General features: G+C 44.0%; 1 protein-coding gene across 3 annotated transcripts in view; it reads left to right on the forward strand.

Moving 5' to 3' along the window:
* NHSL3 (NHS like 3) overlaps positions 1-17,536 on the forward strand; it is a 104,238-nt gene that overhangs the window by 51,609 nt on the left and 35,093 nt on the right. The window contains exon 1 of one of the 3 annotated variants that reach the window (XM_067460605.1): positions 16,090-16,338. The exons of the other annotated variants lie outside the window; for them this stretch is intronic. Coding sequence (XP_067316706.1) covers positions 16,281-16,338 — 58 coding nt within the window. The 5' untranslated portion in view covers positions 16,090-16,280. Of the gene's footprint in view, positions 1-16,089; positions 16,339-17,536 lie in introns of those variants that run through there. 3 annotated transcript variants of the gene reach the window in all.

A 17,536-nucleotide genomic window follows, 5' to 3' on the forward strand; every position in this document is an offset into this window, starting at 1 on the left:
AGCAGGTAAACATAGCATTGAATGAAACATGCAGAATAATCACAGGATGTCTTAAACCTACACCTGTTGATAAACTCTACAAGCTAGCTGGTATTGCCTCCCCGACGTGTGATGGGAAGTTGCTGCTAAATGTGAGAGAAATAAGGTTGAACACTGTGAAAGCCATCCACTACATGGCTACCAGCCTCCTCCCAGTAGAATCAAATCAAGGAAAAGCTTTATGAGAACTACTACTCCTCTTGGCATCCCCCCAGCAACAGCAACCCAGGAAATCCCAACTGGATGGCCCTCCACGAGGGTCTTCCTCCAGGGGCAAACCAAGAATAGGCAACTTGGAAATCCCTGAACAGACTCAGAAGCAGAGTGGGCAGATCAAAAGACATCCTGGCAAAATGGCACTACCAAAAAGAATCCCACACCTTGTGTGACTGTGGAGCAGAACAGACAACTCCGCATCTGTATGCTTGTCCACTATGCCCTGCCTCATGTACAGAGGAAGAATTGTTGGAGGCTACAGACAATGCCATTGCTGTTGCTCGTTTTTGGTCAAAAGATATTTAGCTGCCTGCGCTCCTTCTATTTTTATCTGTTTTATGCTAATCTATGCAAAACTTTTGATACGAAATAAATAAATTCATCATTGACTTTTACTTGGGCAGACGTTGCCGGCTCCCAAGAAAAACTCCCGCCTTCAGCTCAGGTTTTGCAAAGTCAGAGCAGCCATGGCTTCCTTGACAGAGTTAATCCATATCTAATGCCGTCTCACCCTTTCTCCGGTTGACTCTTTCCAGCTTCGTAATCTTTCCCCAGTGAGTCATATTGTCTCATTATACGTCTCAAGTTCAACAGCTTTGCCTTAGTCATCTCGGCTTCCAGGGAAAGTTCAGACTTGCTTTTGATCTTGTGCCTCTTTTATTTCTCTGTTTGGTCGTCCATGAATGGCTCAACTTTTTTCCAAGGGTGCAACTGCACTGCTGAATAAATGCTGTTTTGACACTAATTTATCTGCCTTGACTCAATGCTATGGAATCCTGGGAGTTGTAGTTTGGCGAGGCACCAGCACTATTTGAAAGAGCAGTGTTTCTCAACCTTCCTAATGCTGCGACCCCTTAATATAGTCCCTTATGTTGCGCTGACCCCCAAACATAAAATTATTTTCGTTGCTACTTCATAATTGTAATTTTGCTACAGTTATGAATCGTAAAGTAAATATCTGATATGCCAGATGTATTTTCATTCACTGGACCAAATTTGGCACAAACACCCAATCCACCCCAATTTGGATACTGGTGGAATTGGAGGGGGGGGATTGATTTTGTCATTTGAGAGTTGTAGTTGATGGCATTTATAGTTCACCTACAATCAAAGAGTATTCTGAATTCCACCAATGATGGAATTGAAACAAACTTGGCACACAGAAGTCCCATGACCAACAGGAAATACTGAAAGGGTTTGGTGGGCATTGACCTTGAGTTTTGGAGTTGTAGTTCACCTACATCCAGAGAGCATTTTGAATTCAAACAATGACAGACCAAACTTGGCATGGATACTCAATATGCCCAAATGTGAACACTGGTGGAGTCTGGGAAAAAATAGATCTTGACATTTGGGAGCTGTAATGGCTGGGATCTATAGTTCATCTACAAACAAAGAGCATTTTGAACCCCAATGATAGAATTGGGCCAAACTTCCCACACAGAATTCCTGTGACTAACAGAATATTTTCTGATGGTCTTTGGTAACCCTTCTGACTCCTCCTCTTGACCCCCCAAGGGTTTCCAACCCCCAGGTTGAGAAACGTTTAGATAGAGGAAGGAAAAGACCTGGTAAAACTACAATTCCCTGGATCCTACTGCATTGAGCCATGGCAGCTTAAGTGGCAACAAACTGTATTCATTCTGTGGTGTAGATGGCCCCTGGGAGTCAATGGATGGGAACCAGCATATCTTCCAGTTTCTACAAAGCTAGAGAGAATATGAAATCCCATGGAAAACAGGAACTTCATTCAATGCAGAGTCTGAAGGCTGTGTTATGTTTAGCAGTAACTTAGGTGTAGATCAGGCATGGTCAAATTTACCCCTCCGGGTGTTTTCGACTCCAGCTCTCACAATTACAAACAGCCTCAGGCCCCTTTCTTTTTCCGCTCAGCTACTTAAGGAAAAAGCCTGACGCTGTTAGGAATTGTGGGAGTCAGAGTCCAAAACACAAGGAGGGCCGAAGTTTGCCCATGCCTGGTGTAAATACACACTGTAGAATCGATGCAGTTTGACAACACTTTAACTTCTTTGACTCAATGCTGTTGAACCTTGGGATTCGTAGTTTGGTGAGGCACCAGCCCTCATAGACAGAGAATGCTAAAGGCCTTGCAAAACTAAGACTCTCTGGATTCCATAGCACAGGGCCAGGGCAGTTCAACAGGAGACAAACTGCAGCTCTACTTCTGTCTTTCTTCTCATGCATCCGAAAGCTCTTTCTCTGTGGTTTTGCCTTTGCATCAACCCAGAAACGCCCCGTTTTGCCCAAACCTGTTTGGTTGCATTGCTCAGAATGGCTAACCCACAGAGCTGATGATTATATATATATAGGGCAGAGGTGGGAAACTGTGGCCCTGTTTCATATCCTCAGAATCATTAAAAAAACAAACCCTTTTCACAAGCTTTCATGCACCCCATAAATTTAAAACAAAGTGCAATAATTTTACTGATTCCTTGTAAGGTATGTCTTGACGAGAAAAAAATGGTGAGATCAACATGTGAGGGCATTTTGCATAAGGAAAACCCTATAACAATGTTTCTCAACCTTGGGGTCGGGACCCCTGGGGGGGTTTCAGAGGGGTCACCAAAGACCATCAGAAAACATATATTTCTGATGGTTTTTGGAACCCCTTTGGCAGAGAAGGCTGAATATCTCTCAATCTGTCCTTCTCTTCCTTTTTGGAAACAGACTGCATTTCCGCCCACCAAAAGCCCTCCTCTGTTGTGATTGGCAGGCCTCTCAGCCAAGGGGAGGGTTCTTTCTGAGGTTTCAAGTGGGGAGGAGAGAGCAGGTATGCTCAGTGCATGGCAGCATGGCGCACGTGTGCTGGTTAGGGGGAGCGTGTGAGGCTGGAGGGAGGCTTTCACCAGCGAGTCCCTTCAAGGCATGGGGGTTCTGTATGGGTTCTGTGTGCGGTCCAGAGTGCTCTTTGATTGTAGGTGAACTATACATCCCAGCAATGGACAACTCCCAAATGTCAAGGTCTATTTTCCCCAAACTCCACCAGTGTTCACATTTGGCCATATTGAGTATTCGTGCCAAGTTTGGTCCATATCTATCATTGTTTGAGTCCACAGTGCTCTCTGGATGTAGGAAAACGAGAACTCCAAAACTCAAGGTCAGTGTCCACCAAACCCTTCCAGTATTTTCTGTTGGTCATGGGAGTTTAGTTCTATTCCATCGTTGGTAGAGTTCACAATGCTCTTTGATTGTAGCTTAACTATAAATCCCAGCAACTACAACTTCCAAATTACAAAATCAACCCCCCCCCCCCAATCCCCACCAGTATTCAAATTTGGTCGTATCAGGTATTTGTGCCAAATTTGGTCCAGTGAAATCAAATACATTCTGCATATCAGATATTTACATTACGATTCATAACAATAGCAAAATTATAGCAATGAAAATAATGTTATGGTTGGGGGTCACCACAACATGAGGAACTGTATTAAGGGGTTGTGTCATTAGGAAGGTTCAGAACCACTGCCCTACAAAATGCATGGGGTGGCCATAAATTGAAAGGGGGAAGTTAAAGGCACAGGCATACACAAGATTGGATCGTCCTCCCCCCCCCCCCAAATGCTGCTATGACTTTCAGAGCACGGAGAAAAGGGCTTTTTTGGATTGTTTTGGAACTTGCGATTTATAAATTAGAGCTTCTCCAAAGTCCAGAAGGAATCATAAAATCATTGAGTTGGGAGAGACTACATGAGGCCATCTAGTTCAACCCCATTCTGTCATGCAGGAAATGCACAATCTAAGCATCCTTGACAGATGCCTATCTGGTCTCTGCGTAAAAGGCCTACTAAGGAATTCTATTTTAGAGAAAGAGACTGGCAAATCATTCCTTACTTAAGAAAACCTTAAGCCATTGTAAGTCAATAGGCAAATTGAATGTATACATGCTTCAGAATCCCTTGTAGAATAATGGAATGGAAATTAAAATTGTGTGCAGGCGTCAATGCACTGGTGTCTATTCCCCACCAAAACGCTCCATTGTAAATGCCATATGTATGCGTTTATATGCGCCACCATTCAGAGGAGTCAGACCTGCTTGCCCTTTGGCTTTCTGCACTGTCACAGGGTTGGACTAGATAACCCTTGGGATCCCTTCCAACTTTTTAATTTCCCTTCATTAAGATGTTGCCTTGCGGCTTGTTTTCCCCGCTTTACTCGTTGCACCAGTACAATGACTTTATTTCCCTGCATCGTGCTCTTTTTGGTTATTCATTAAAAACAACAACAAACTTATTAGGGGCAATTAGGTTGCTGGCAAACTGAGGGACTTCAAGCCCTGCGTCACAACCACCCTGTGAGGTAGGTCTCTGGCTCACCTCAAAAGAGAGAGAGAGAGAGAGAGAGAGAGAGAGAGAGAGAAAATGAGTTGTCAGCTCCAAATCACTTCATGTGTTTTATGGTTTTGATGTCATGCACCTACACTGGAGAATGGATGCAGTTTGACTCCACTTTAACTACTAGGAGTTTGTAGTTTGATGAGGCACCATCTATATTGGGCAGAGAAACAAACAAAGGGAATTACATTATACTCCGCATTCACACACATATAAACATTAATTCACCATAATGCATACATTACCATCCTTTCTCTTAAACATCCTGACTCCATCAGTTCCCAGACAGATGTTAGCTCTTCTTCTTAAGTGATAATTGGTTTTCCTTCTTAGGGAGCATTGTTTGCTTCCTTGTCTTTGGTAATGTAAACATGTTGTTTTCCACCATCATTTGTCTCTGGTCATCAACAGTTCAGTAACTTTTCATTACAGTTCATTAATTCTTTATCTCCTGGGTTGTTGTAGGTTTTTTTCGGGCTATATAGCCATGGTCTAGAGGCATTCTCTCCTGACGTTTCGCCTTCATCTATGGCAATCATCCTCAGAGGTAGTGAGGTCTGTTGGAACTAGAAAAAAGGGTTTATATATCTGTGGAATGACCAGGGTGAGACAAAGGATTCTTGTCTGCTGGAGCTGGGTGTAGTTCTTATCGTTTTCGAGGCTTCAATCTTAGGATGGCATCCCTAGAGTATATAAACCTCAACCATACACCTTTCATACAATTCTGTTCAAACTGTGCATCATATTTATCCATGACAAAGGGTCAGGATGGATTACCTCTAGGGACCCCTTACAATAAGCAAGAAACAGCCAAGGGATGTTGACCAAAAGGTTTGAATCGGGGGAGCGGCGTGAACTTCCACTGTCAGTCCCAGCTTCTGCCAACCTAGCAGTTCGAAAAGGGATGGTGGCCCTCAGCCCATGTTTCAAACCAACCGATCCCTATGAAAATTCCATAAGAGATCCCAGCCATGGATCCTGTAGCCACTAGGTCACTGGATTGCTGGCACTGGCCTTTCAGAGAAGTGGGAAAACCAGCTCTCAATGACTGGGGCTTTCGTTATAAATTCACAGTGACTGGCATATTATTGTCATCATCAGAACAGATGTGCCCCATCTTGTTCCTTTCCAGCTGTCTCGCGCTGGCTTTTTTTTTGCACTGTTTTGCTTGCGCATCCTGGATGTGGCCCCAGGCCCTGCAATAACCCTGGTTTTTCATGATGCGCTGGAACTGGAATGTGTTGGGAGAATTGCAGGGCAGAGCGGCGAGGTTGCCGAGTTCAGGGAGATCTGAGTAAATGCTTCATTTCGGTGGCAGGCCAGTCATCCACATTACGACATGTGGGGTACATTCGCCTCATCACATTAGGAAACGCTCTGATTCTATCCGTATACACCCTGTAGTTTTTTCCTGCATAATGAATACAGAAGGGATGCATACTGACCCCATTGCACCCAAATACTACAATTCTTACCTACAGAAAATGCTTGTTGCTTCCCATCACACCTTCGAAGCTAATTCATCTCAATACATTTGGAAAACTCCCTATGTCACTCTGTCACCATTTATTTTTTCCCCCTAAATCTGTGAAGTGATGTAACTTCAAAGTCTTGAACTACCACAATTGCGAGATTTGAAAGCGTTATTGCATTTGTGCAGTAAAAGCATTTACCTGATTTTGGCGTGAAATACGGAGATCTACAATACGGAGTTCCGGGGAATCTAATCTTCTAATGATGTACATAACTCTTGGATTTCAATTTCACACTGCTCAAGTCTCAAGTCCTCAATGAGGAAGAGTTTAATTAGCTTAGAATAGTCTGAGAGTTTCCCGTTCCTCATTTATTTATTTATTTACTTTGCTTCTATACCGCTGTTCTCAGTCCGGAGGCGACTCACAGCGGTTCACAGCAATAAAAGACAGCAAAAATTCAATGCACAATATAAAACAGTTAGCAGTCTAGTCCATTACACAATTAATAACAATAAACAATTAATGATTACTACAGTAGCCATTCACTATCATCTCATCATCAAAAACATGATCCAAGTTCGTCATCCATTGATCCATTCCAGTGTTCAGTGTTCATTAACCAATCATTGCACTTGTTCGAACGCCTGTTTTTTCGGAATACCATTAGGGATGGTGCTAGCCTAATGTCGGTAGGAAGGGCGTTCCACAGCCGAGGGGCCACCACCGAGAAGGCCCTCATGTCTCCTGTATGACAGTGGGGAGTGTATCTATTTCTTCTCTGTTTCTGCTCTCATTCTGATTGGTTGTTTAAAATGGATACTTTTGAATTGCAAGCCTTTTTGAATCTGACTTCTTACACATTAGTATGGAGAGTATGTGCTGTGTGCTTTGAGATCTCTCTCTGCTTGTGTGTCAGGAGAGATGTAGTGCTTGAGTTTTTCCCTCTCTTAAAGCCTTAGAAGAGATGGGTGTTAGAGTAGCTCAGACCCAGTTGTTGATTATTAAGAAATGGAGTTATTTCTTATTCTGTTCCTGGTTTGAAAGTGTTATTTCCCGTTTAACTGCATGATACTTAATTTGAAAGTCATTGTTCTACTCCAGAAACTTCATTTTTGTGCCTGCCACAAACTGTGTTGAATTAGTTGAGACTTGATGAGATATTTGTTGAAAAACTATCGCAAAATGTGCGGCAGGATGTCCCTCCCCTAAAAATATTTTTTTGCAGTTTAATAAACCCTTTCCATGTTTTTATGATAGAACCAATTAGGAACTACATTTATAACCCAGGAACAAAAAATGTGTTACGTAATGTTATTGATTCATTAGATATGACTTCTTTGTTGCATCTACTGATGCTGCCGCCGCCGCCGTTACTACTTAAGTTTTATGAAGCTCAACTCAAAGCGATGCAGAGACCACAGTAGCTTTGCCTTCTGAGGAAGTATAATAGTTCAAAGTAAAAGTCTGTTGCTTCAATACAGATACAACAGAGGAAGAAATTGCACAGATTCCGGTGAAAAAATGTAAAAATATATACAGGGTTAGTCAAATTGAATAGGCCAAAAAAAGACATTGCCTATTGGCTTATTGGCCTATTCATTTTGACTAACCCTGTATAATGAGGTAGTGGCCATTCCCAATTTCCTTAATCCTGGAGATGATTCCCTTCAATATCCCAAACAGAAATGGCGGCTGTTTCCATCATGAAAATTCCACGGTCATGAAACTGCTCACTAGACATGCCTTCTAATGACAAGTCATATAGTTACTGACGGGATGCAGGGATTCTCATCACACGCCAGGATGGTGATGGTGCTTCAGCCATCTACTACAATTAGAATCTCTTCTGGAAATATTCACTTTCTGCAGATGGATTTCTATGGAATGGGGGCCAATGTCATGTGATGGTTCACGTTATAATAATAATAACACTTTATTTGTACCCCGCTACCATCTCCCCAAGGGACTCGGTGCAGCTTACATGAGGCCGAGCCCAAACATAACAATACAAGCAATAATCACAACAATACAAGCAATTAAAATAAAACATATACAATAAACATATAACATTATCAATAAGACAACATACAATTAAAAACTATGGGAAGGCCAAATGTAAAAAATTAAAATTGGAAATAGTGCTGAGGCATGGACGAAAAGGTGATAGTGGCGTTTGTGGAAGACATACGAGCAGACCTAAAAATATAAAGTGCTTTGGAGGGACAAAGTGCTATGGGATCATTATTCCGGGAAGGCACACTGGAACAACCACGTCTTCAAGCTCCTCCTAAAGACTGCCTGGGTTGGGGCCTGCCTGATGTCCTTAGGGAGTGAGTTCCAGAATCAAGGGGCCACCATCGAAAAGGCCCTCTCTCTCGTCCCCACCAATCGCGCCTGCGATGCTGGTGGGATCGAGAGCAGGGCCTCTCCAGATGAACGAAGAGATCATGTGGGTTCATACATAGAGATGCGGTCACGCAGGTAGGCGGGTCCCAAACCGTTCAGGGCTTGGAAATCGTTCTCAAACAGTCTCAGAAATGGAGTATTTCCGAATGTGATGAGGTCCTTAGATTGGGGAACGTCTGACTTCCGAGCCACCTTTGGCCAATGGGACCCTCGTTTTGTGGCCCTGTGACAGCCGCCAGAACCCTATTCTTTCTTTCAGTTTTCTACTGTATGTTTTTGATATGATTTTAGAAAATTATTGTCTCTAAAATAAGCATTTCTTAGCATTAGAAATATTTGCTGGACTATATTCTGTACTCTCAGGGGTCGCACAGACCTCTCTTTGCGGAAAGTTGGTCCGGAAAGGTGAGCTCCATATTGGCTAAAATTGCCGCCTCCTTGTATGATTTCTCTCTTTCCAGGAGTGCATCTACACCAGGCATGGGCAAATTTCAGCCCTCTGGGTGCTTTGGACTTCAACACCCACAATTTCTAACATCCTCAGGCCCTTCCTTTCCTCCCTTGGTCGCTTCTTTCCTAATGTTGCGACCCCTTAATACAGGTCCTCATGTTGTGGTGACCCCCAACCATAATATTATTTTCATTGCTACTTCATAATTGTAATTTTGCTACTGTTATGAATCATAATGTAAAATAGCTGATATGCCGGATGTATTTTCATTCATTGGACCAAATTTGGCACAAATACCTGATACGACCAAATTTGAATACTGGTGGGGATTGGGGAGCGGGGGCGGTTTAATTTTGTAATTTGGAAGTTGTAGTTGCTGGGATTTATAGTTAACTTACAATCAAAGAGCATTCTGAACTCCACCAACGATGGAATTGAAGCAAACTTGGCACACAGAACTCCCATGACCAACAGAAAATACTGAAAGAGTTTGGTGGGCATTGACCTTGAGTTTTGGAGTTGTAGTTCACCTACATCCAGAGAGCACTTTGGATTCAAACAATGATAGATCTGGACCAAACTTGGCATGCGTACTGAATATGCACAAATTTGAACACTGGTGGAGTTTGGGGGAAATAGACCTTGACATTTGGGAGTTACCATTGCTGGGATTTATAGTTCACCTACAATCAAATAGCATTCTGAACCCCAGCAACAATAGAATTGGGCCAAGCTTCCCACACAGAACTCCCATGACTAACTGAAAATACTGTATTTTCTGATGGTCTTTGGTGACCCCTTTGGTACCCTCTTGTGACCCTTCCAGGGGTCCCGACCCCCAGGTTGAGAAATGCTGCGACAGCACTTCATGGATTCCCAATTCTCAGCATTGTTTACCATTGGTAGGAGTTGCAGTCCTCAAACCTCTGGAGAGACGCACCATTCCCGACCCTTGGTCTGCCTAGTATGTCATTAGGTTGGCTCTACATTCCCATATTCACACAGTTTGACATCACTTTAATTCTTGTGAATCTTAAGAGTTGTAGTATGGCGAGGCCATAGCTCTGTCTTGGCAGAGAAGGCCCAAAGCTTGGCAACTCATAGAATTCCAGGCCACGGAGCCATGGCAGTTAAAGTAGTGTCAAACCGGCCCAGTTAGGGTCTCTTTAGGGGTGCATCAATACTGTAGAATCAATGCACTTCGACACGACCTTAAGTGCCATAACTCAATGCTTGGGAATCATGGGATCTGCAGATTTACAAAGTCCATCTCTGCCACTGAGTGCTGGTGCCTCACCAATCTAGTACTCCGAGGGCTCCAAGGCAGTTAAAGTGGTGCCAAACTGCATTAATTCTGTAGTGAAGACCCTCTTTTAGAGAAGCAAACCTAGCTCTTGGGAGCAGTACATGATTTATTTTCCTCCTCTTCTTTCAAATGGCAGGAGAAACTACTATTCCTCTCTTCCTTAACATTGTCTTGGCAGGTAACCATTGTCTGGCTTTGTTTTCTGCTTTCTGGAATTTGCCCTTTGGATAATGTCGTTTAGGCTGCCAAAAGAGAGTCAAAAGTGGCATTTGCAAAAATCAAAAGTGGATCACCTGCTTTTCTCGGGCTCCACCTTTACAGGAATCTCAGGCTGGAGAGAAGGAAAGCCTTGGAGGGAAGCCCTCAGCTATTGAGGGAGAGCAACAGTCTTTATATGTCTAGGTTTGGAGACAGAAACTGCTGGGGCATCCATCTGTTAATGTCAAAACGAGCAGAAGTCAATCACTTGCTGGATGTAAATAAGGTGGAAAGGGGAAAAAAAGTGAAATGATAGAGAAACCAACAAAAAGGAAGCAGGAAATCCTCTTTGAAACCCAATGCACGTATATATGTTTACATATCATTAGAGTGGAGATGTGAGATAAATTGCTTAGTTATGTAATTGTTTGCTTATGTTTATGCATAAGTATTGTGTTGTATTTCTTTGTGTCGTTGTTGCTAAAATGGTTTTTAATCATACATTACCTTAGAGTACCTGTTGGGGTGAGAATTCATGTTGTTGTTGTTGTTGTGGTGTCTTCAAGTTGTTTCCAACTGATGATGGCCATAAGGCCATCTATGATGGGATGTTGTTTGCAAGGATGTTCAGAGCACGTCTGTCGTTGTCTTCCTCTGAGGCCGAGAGAGTGTGACCTGCCCAAGGTCACCCAATGGGTTTCATGGCTTCCAGGCCTTTGACCCTTTTGGTGACCCTTCTCTGGATCACCAGAAGCTGGAAGAGATCTCATGGGCCATCCAGTCCAACTTTCTGCCAAGAAGCAGGAAAATCACATTATAAACACCCCAGACAGATGGCCATCCATCTTCTGTTTAAAATCCTCCAAAGAAGGAGCCTCCACCACACTCTAGGGTAGAGAGTTCAACTGCTGAACAGCTCGCACAGTCAGGAAGTTCTTCCTAATGTTCAGGTGGAATCTCCTTTCCTGTAGTTTGAAGTTCTAGTCTCCAGGGTAGCAGAAAACAAGCCTGCTCCCTCCTCCCTATGACTTCCTCTCACATATTGATACATGGCTCTCATCATGTCTCCTCTTGGCCTTCTTTTCTGCAGGCTAAACATGCCCAGCTCTTTAAGCCGCTCCTCATATGGCTTGTTCTCCAGAACCATGATCATTTTAGTCACTCTCTTCTGCACACATTCCAGCTTGTCAACATCTCCCTTCAACCGCAGTGCCCAGAATTGGATACGATATTCAGGGTGTGGTTTGACCAAGGCAGAATAGAGGGGTAGGCATGACTTCCATCTTGTCCATTGAATTGAATCGAATTGAATTGCCCAGAACTGGGCACAGGGTTATTATTCCAGCTGAGGTGGTCTGAGCAAAGCAGAAGAGAGCAGGGCTATGGCTTTCCTTGATCTATATCAGGTGTGAAGTGCAAGGCCCACAGGTCAAATCTGCCCCTCTATCATTGGATGCAGCCTTCCTCCAGATCAGGCATCCTCAAACTGTGGCCCTCCAGATGTTTGGGCCTCTAACTCCCAGAAGCTCTAATGAGCTTGTTCAATAGTCAGGAATTCTGGGAGTTGAAGGCCCAAACAGCTGGAGGGCCGCAATTTGAGGATGACTGCTCCAGATGCTGGACTGCACCGTCTGTCTTCCCCATCATTAGACATCATGACTAAAGCAGAAGGGAATTGTGATCCAGGAACATCTGGAAGTGCTATTTGTTCTGCTGAGTCAGGAGAGCAGGGTTTGGATTTGGATACAAGGCTTGCAGATATGATATTTGACCTTACAAAATGCCCATTAACCTTTCCCTAACCTCAGAGTCCCAAGAGCTGTTGTGTTGCAATCCCCGTCATCCCCAGATAATAATCAAAAGTGATGGGAATTGTTATTCAAGAACATCTGGGACCCAAACTGGGTACAAACCAAAAAGCACTGACTGCAATGGAAAAAAAAAACTACACTATGTAACAAAATTTGACACATGTTCTGTTCCTGTTTTGAAAGTGCTATTTCATGTTTAATTGTGCGGTCCTTACTTTGAAAGTAGTTCAGAAACTTCAGAAACTTTGTTTTGTGGCACAAACTATGTTGAATTGGTTGAGACTATCAGATGTGAGTAGATCAATAGGTACCGCTCCGGCGGGAAGGTAACGGCGCTCCATGCAGTCATGCCGGCCACATGACCTTGGAGGTGTCTACGGACAACGCTGGCTCTTCGGCTTAGAAATGGAGATGAGCACCACACCCCAGAGTCAGACATGACTGGACTTAATGTCAGGGATCAGATCTTCATTGAAAAACCAGTGGTGCAGTGGGTTAAAGCACTGTGCCGGCAGGACTGAAGACCGACAGGTTGCAGGTTCGAATCCGGGGAGAGGCGGATGAGCTCCCTCTATTAGCTCCAGCTCCTCATGTGCGGACATTAGAGAAGCCTCCCACAAGGATGATAAAACATCAAAAATCATCCAGGCGTCCCCTGGGCAACGTCCTTGCAGACGGCCAATTCTCCCACAACAGGAGCGGTTGCTCCTGACACGACCAAAATAAATAAATAAATAAATAAATAATGAAAAACTATAGCAAAATGTGCTGTGAGATGTCCGTCCCGGACAAACAAAGTTGCTGCCACAAACTATATTGAATTGATTGAGACTTGATGAAATATTCCTTCAAAAACTAGAGCAACATGAACTGCAGAATGTCTCTCCCACAAAGAACAAAGTTTTTCAGCTTAATAAACTTTTCCCATATTTTTGAGATAGAACCAATTAGTAAAGGTAAAGGTTTTCCCCTGATTAAATTTAGTCATGTCCGACTCTGGGTGTTGGTGCTTATCTCCATTTCTAAGCTAAAGAGCTGGTGTTGTCCATAGACACCTCCAAGATCATGTGGCCGGCATGACTGCATGGAGCACCGTTACCTTCCTGCCAGAGCGGTACCTATTGATCTACTCACATTTGCATGTTTTCAAACTGCTAGGTTGGCAGAAGCTGTGCCTAACAGCGGGAGCTCATCCCGCTCCCTGGATTTGAACCTGTGACCTTTTGGTCTGCATGTTCAGCAGCTCAGCCTTTAACCACAGTGCCACCAGGGGCTCCAGAACCAATTAGGAAGTGACATTTATGACCCAGGGACAAAAATGGTGTTACCTAGAGCAATCAAAAGTGATGGGGGTTGTTATACAATAACATCTGGGGACCGCAACTGGGTAAAAACTAAAAAGCGCCGACCGCTATGCAAAAGAAATTAGAGTTGATCCTCCGTGTATACAAATTCTTCCTCCATGGGTTGCTGTGAGTTTTCCGGGCTGTATGGCCATGTTCCACAAGCACGTGCACAGTTTCAACAGAAAGGGGGAAACCATGAAAATGAACAAAATCTGGCTACCAGCATTAGACATACAACATATATATATAGACAGACACAGAGGCAATTTAACATTACAGCTTTCCGGTTTCATGACGGTATGCTCAATTCCGGAGCTGCCGCTTCACCATCCACTTGTTACACCGAGTTGTTGATGGAGTATTTCCTCATTCTTACATATGCTGCTGGAAGGTTGCATGGTGTTGTAAATTAATTAAATTAGCCTCCCTGCATAAAGCAGTACCTAAATTTCCTACTTGACAGATGCAACTATCTTTCGGGCTGCATAGGTCAACAGCAAGCTAGACTATTAATGGTCGGGAGCTTACTCCGACCAAGGCTGGCATCAAACTCATGACTTCTCGGTCAGTAGTGATTTAATGCAGCTGGCTACTAACTAGCTGCACCACAGACCGGTCCTCATTCATTCAGCATTCTCTCCTGATGTTTCACCTGCATCTATGGCAGGCATCCTCAGAGGTTGTGAGATCTGGCTACCTCTATTTAAAAAACCTTCTAAAATCAGGCAGTAAATAAAGAACAACACTAAATAAACAGGGTAATTCCAGACAAGAATCAATCAGGGCCACCTAACACCTCCCAACAAAGGATTTCCCCACGCAGCAATCAGCCAGGCTTTGAAGCTGCAAGGCCATTAAATGCTAATATGTTATATGTGCACTGTGGAGTGCCTTGTAAACAGGCCAAGCCCCTTAGGGGAAATGGTGGTGGGATATAAATAAAGATGATGATGATGATGATGATGATGATGATGATTATAAAACCATTTCTGCTGCATCTGGGATTTTTGCTCCAGGGAGACAGTAAACCCCTCCAGGCATTCTGTCATGTCAACAAACCACTTCTTCCATACTGCTCAGCAGGGAATCCCCTACTGAAGTCGAGCATGTCCCCCCCCCCCCCCCATAAGGGATGGTAACTTATAGTTCTGCAAGGGGCAAGGGTACCAGACTGCACAAAGGGGTTAAGTTTTGGTCAATTTGCCAAGACACTAGCAACAACAAGGACCCCATGAGGCTTTCAGGGAAGAGCCTGACCTTGGGGCCCCAGTCCTTGGAGGGAGTTATAGTTTCCCAAGGACCAAAGACCAACTCGATCCTGGCATTGCAGAAATCAATTCTTTGGCTCAGTGAAGATAATCAATTAAAGCCTTTGACAAAGATTATTATTATTATTGTATTGTTGAAGACTTTCATGGTCGGAATCACTGGGTTGTTGTAGGTTTTTTCGGGCTATATGGCCATGTTCTAGAGGCATTCTCTCCTGACGTTTCCCCCTCTTCTATGGCAAGCACTACCTCTGAGGATGCTTGCCATAGATGACCTCCCTACCTCTGAGGATGCTTGCCATAGATGCAGGTGAATCGTCAGGAGAGAATGCCTCTAGAACATGGCCACATAGCCCGAAAAAACCTACAACCACCCATTATTATTATTATTATTATTATTATTATTATTATTATTATTATTATTAATCAAGGTGGCCATTTGCAACATTCACATTTGCCTCAAGCAGACAAGAGTTCTTTCTCCCACCCTGGGCATTTCACAGATATATAAACCTCACTTGCCTAGCTTCCAACAGACCTCACAACCTCTGAGCATGCCTGCCATAGATGTGAGCGAAACGTCAGGAGTGAATGCTTCTGGAACATGGCCATGAAAGCCTTCGACAACACATCGTTTTCCATGGGTTCTACAGGCTCATTGAAGGTAACCATAACAAGGCAGTTGCGGCCCTCCATGGAAATGAGTGAGGCAACTGGATCCAAGTCTGGGTGCCTCCTTTATGGGGCCCCTATTTTGGAGCCAGGGCAAGCTCCAAAGACTCCAAAGACTGCCGCTGGTCCTGCCTTCTGTTCCCTCCTGGCTTTGCAGCTGCATCTCTCCTTTGCCACCTTCCCTCCTTTTCCGCCTGCCAGATGGCATGCGGCTGACCTCTCTTTCTAAGTGGCCTGATGAATATTCAGAGGGGGATTTGCAATTGAAGGATGAAGGGGAAAAAAGGTGGTGGTGGTGGTTGTGTGGGTGGGGGGGCACAAGTGAAGACTCTCCAGATGGAGGAAAAGAACAGCTGGCAGCAGAGGTGCCCCCCCCTCCCCGCCTTCCACAAGTAGAGAAACCCCTCTTCCCTTCTTCCTGGAAGCAGATTTGTTTATTTATTTGCAGACTTAAAGCAATCGATGGCATTATTGATGACCCCAACTTTTTGCTGCCTGAGGCCAGTGCCTTGGGGCGGGGCTTGATGTGACAGCTCCCCTCTCTTTCCCCTCCCTCTTCCCCCTCCTTTCCGGGAAAGGAGAGAAGAGGCTGAAGGAGAAAAGGGCGAAGCAGCGGTGGCCAAGGACGACTGGAGGGAGGAAAGAAAGGAGGAAAAGAAGAAGGAGAAGAAAGAGCCGCCTCCGCCCTCTTCCTCCATCCCTTTTTCCTTCCTCCTCTTCCTCCTCCTCCTCTGGCCAGGATGGTAGTCTTCTTGGGTCGCAACCTGCCTTCCCTACTGGCCCTCTTCAAGAAGAAAGGTGAGATTCCCCCTCCTCTGTGCCAGGCTTACTTCCAAGGAATCCCATTGGATCCTCCTCCTTCCCCCCAATATGTTCCTCTTTCCTTTTCCTTGGGGTTAATGGCAAGGGTGGGCTTCCTCGAGAGTAAATAGGACCTGAACACAATGAAGGATGGGGTTGTTTTTGCAAAGCAGAAGGAATTTTCCCAATGCAGAGACTGGCCCGTCCTGTGAATAATGTTTGGGAGCATGATGCGCTTATTCTTTGGGTCCCTGGCTTCTGGGAGAAACAGCCCAGAAGGAGAGATGCTTGTCTGTCTTATCAGCTGTCTCCCTGTCTCATTTTTGCATCTGTTTATCCGTCTATCACTTTCTATCTATCAATCATCAATCATTTGTGTATTTGTGCACTTATCTACCATCTAGTTATCTATCTGTATGTATCTTTCAACCTCTATCTATCAATCATCTATTATTTGTGTATCTGTCCCTATCAATCATCTAGTTATCTATATTTATATCTATATCTATGTATCTTTCATCCTCTGTTTATCAATAATCTATAATTTGTGTATCTGTCCCTATCAATCATCTAGTTCTCTTATCTATATCTATATCTATATGTAACTTTCATCCTCTATCAATCATCTATTATTTGTGTATCTATGTCCCTATCTAATATCTAGTTATCTATCTATATCTATGTATCTTTCATCCTCTATCTACCAATCATCTATTATTTGTGTATCTATGTCCCTATCATCTAGTTATCTATCTAGGTTTACGTATGTATCTTTCATCCTCTATCAGTCATCTATCATTTGTGTATCTCTGTACATATCAACTAGTTATCTATATCTATGTATCTTTCATCCCCTGTCTATCGATTATCTATTATTTGTGTATCTATATCCCTATCTAAGGGCCTCCCGGTGGCACAGTGGGTTAAAGCACTGAGCTGCTGAGCTTTTTGACCAAAAGGTCACAGGTTCGATTCCAGGGAGCGGCGTGAGCTTCTGCTGTCAGCCCTAGCTTCTGCCAACCCAGCAGTTCGAAAACATGCAAATGTGAGTGGATCAATAGGTACCGCTCTGGCGGGAAGGTAACAGCGCTCCATGCGGTCATGCTGGCCACATGACCTTGGAGGTGTCTATGGACAACGCTGGCTCTTCGGCTTAGAAATGGAGAGGAGCACCACACCCCAGAGTCAGACATGA

Source organism: Anolis sagrei, chromosome X (assembly GCF_037176765.1).
Source record: "Anolis sagrei isolate rAnoSag1 chromosome X, rAnoSag1.mat, whole genome shotgun sequence".
Classification (NCBI taxonomy): Eukaryota; Metazoa; Chordata; class Lepidosauria; order Squamata; family Dactyloidae; genus Anolis; species Anolis sagrei.